The 2804-nt window shown below is 36.1% G+C and overlaps 1 protein-coding gene across 1 annotated transcript; it reads right to left on the reverse strand.

Moving 5' to 3' along the window:
* Positions 1-861: 861 nt before the first annotated feature.
* On the reverse strand, positions 862-1651 carry LOC144444361 (von Willebrand factor-like). The gene is made up of 2 exons (XM_078133775.1): positions 1586-1651; positions 862-1149 (listed from the first exon to the last, which is right to left on the reverse strand). The coding sequence occupies exons 1-2, from the start codon at positions 1649-1651 to the stop codon at positions 862-864; spliced, it is 354 nt and encodes a 117-aa protein (XP_077989901.1).
* Between the last annotated feature and the right edge of the window lie 1153 nt (positions 1652-2804).

Raw genomic sequence — 2804 nt, forward strand, 5'->3', positions numbered from 1 at the left:
ATTCATTGCTACATGATGATGTTATTGTCATAGTAACATTATATATGCATTATAAAGCTCCACTATTCAATGTACAAGTCCCCGGATGTCCAAGTAAACCAGCACAAAATTCCAATATAGCATGCAGATCCACCACGTCAACGATTTTTCACGACTTCATTTTCTGGCAGGGATTATTAAAGTTTGACTGGACAGCTGTGTATGAGAGAAATGGCATGCGTTACAAAGTTGTCTGTTGCAGCTAAAAGTATATTGGTTTGGTGTTTCACTCAATGGGAAATTGCGTTTTTTGACAAAAAGACAGAAATATTTTAATTCTAGACTAACAAATAACAGAGACACAACAAACACAGCCATTCTTTTACAGTGTGGTAAAGACAGGCTTCTAATGGAAACATTACACGTGGACTTCATGATTTCAATGCCTTCAATTGTTCATTTTTAACAGATAATCAACATATCGGCTTGACTACTTCTGCATCCCCACTGTGTGCAGCATCTATGTAATTGTTTCTTTTGCATTAGAAATCAATGTGTGAACGATCACTCGTATGAGTCACACACAAATATTCGTTATAGTCAAACATTTCATGAGTTGATCAGGGATAAGCAAATTCAGTATTTATGTAATAAAATTAATCAATGTCGAAGATTCAAATTAAACCTTGTCATATTGTAATAATTGAAATTAACTGTTATCATTTTTTCAATGTATGTTTACAAGGAGAGACATCTACTCAAACATTCGAAACGCATTCAGCAGGACAATGTACGAATGAATTGAGACAATGACACAATGCAATATTGATCCATGTGATACCTTTCAGTTTTCGATTTTTGCAGGTAGAAATATCAACACAATTACCTCATTCCTGGAACTTTCCAACTCTCTCCAAACTCATTGGTGTCAAGAGTCATCATACCATCTCTCTTTCTGAAATCGTTCCTCTTGTCTCCATCAGCATTGCCCAAGAGACCACAGACAGCTCCACTGTATCGTGAATCCTGGAGCTCAGCGAAGAATTTGTGTTCTAGCCCACGCCAAGTTATGCTTAGATCGATACCATATGGGTTAAGAGTGACTACGTCGCCCTCATGTGTTATGTTCATTGTCTTTGCCGTTCTGACTTTTTCGGACATGCCATTGATCTGAAAAAAAGGAGCGAACATTGTGTGAGTCAAAAACACTTGTCCTGAAACTGGTAGAAATGTAACACCTACAATGTGTTCTGAATTTCCTCAATAACATATACTTTAGTATTAGATAAGCTTGAAGAAGAACAACACTAAGGTTAGATAGATTATAAACAAATTTAGGAACTTTACACCATCTGCAACAATGCCCATGCTGAGGCCAGCTGTAAGAAACTCCTGCATCGCCCCAGAGAATAATAGGCTTATTCAAACCCATCTAGGCCAACTTGTATACCTATATTTTTTAGACAGGATGCTGAGATGATTATTAACCCCTGCAGACAATAGTTCCAGTCATATGCATTTTTCATACAATTAATCGCATGCAGCAACCCAACTCTTGGATCTGTCATTAAGTGCCAGACTTAGAAACAATTGAATGCTTTCTCACCAGGACAGTGTTGTCCTTATTTAATGTAACAGATTCTCCACCCACAGTTATAACTACAGTCACCATTCTTGTCTTGATCTCAGGACCAGGCAGATCACGTGGTTCAAATAGTCCAATGATACTGAAGGCAGGATAATCACCAGGTAAACAGACGTCAATTATTGTATACCAGCAGATACCTTGGAAGTTGTAGTGATGACCATCTAACGTTGTTAAATGAGGATCCCGCCTTACGTCACCTTTTTAGCAACCACAGAGGGAATTACATGTATATAAGATTTCAATTAGCATTTACAAATACATGATTTTGGTACAAGTGGCAATTTTACCTTTATACAGGTCAGATTTTCTAGTTTTTTTAGGAGGAAATTTCAAGCTTTCTTTACGTGGAGTCAGGGAAGGTCTTGGATCATTTTTCATATTTTAGTCTATAATGGAACTCCTCGAGTGGACTATTGTGTTTTTCCTTATGTGGCATCTGGGATGGCAGTCTGGTACTTTGAAACTAAATCTCAAAGCATATAGATTACAGTAATCAAGACACAAACAAAAGTGTGTCAATTAGTCAACTGAGCTGGACAGAGAAACAAGTAAGCAAAGCTATTATATACGAATTTCTTTTATTTCAGATGTGGTGTCTCCGAATTGGCAGTACAGTGTTGCAGAAACCCTTTATTGGCGTAGGTTCTTGTTTGAATTTCGTAAACTGTTGTTTTTTGACTTCGTATCGTGCCATTTTCGTATTTATTTCAATACACAGGTACAATAGGTCTTAATGCGCTGTAGGGGCTTAAATTAAAGTATGGTAGAGAAGGTATAACTATGTCGCAATACCACATCACTATAAACATGGGATTTGAACATATAAACAATATAGCTAAGATGCCATGTGAATGACAAACGAGTATGTTGGTTTATTTTTAATGAAACAACATAATGTACGGCCAAGTTCGTAGGCATAACCACAGGCAAGGAAGAAAAATAAAATAACACAATCTATATAAAATACCGAAACCATTTACGTATTAAAACCATTACAACAAGGATTTGGTATAATTTCTATGTAGTTTCGCATTATTTTTACAAATTAAGTAGAAACACAGGATAAAGTTGCGTTATTAAATGAAAAGTCAAACTAAACACTCATTTGTAATATATATGGTAAATTTAAAACCTTACTTGGCCTCGTAGTTAAGTACATACATGGTGTTAGTTTAAC

Source organism: Glandiceps talaboti, chromosome 13 (assembly GCF_964340395.1).
Source record: "Glandiceps talaboti chromosome 13, keGlaTala1.1, whole genome shotgun sequence".
NCBI lineage: Eukaryota > Metazoa > Hemichordata > Enteropneusta > Spengelidae > Glandiceps > Glandiceps talaboti.

What these genes read in the sequence shown, in the direction of transcription:
- LOC144444361 (XM_078133775.1), bottom strand. Translation starts at nt 1,651, where the DNA reads ATGGTGACTGTAGTTATAACTGTGGGTGGAGAATCTGTTACATTAAAT. An exon ending in ATAAGGACAACACTGTCCTG is followed by an intron (nt 1,150 to 1,585) that starts GTGAGAAAGCAT and finishes CCTTTTTTTCAG; the next exon opens with ATCAATGGCATGTCCGAAAA.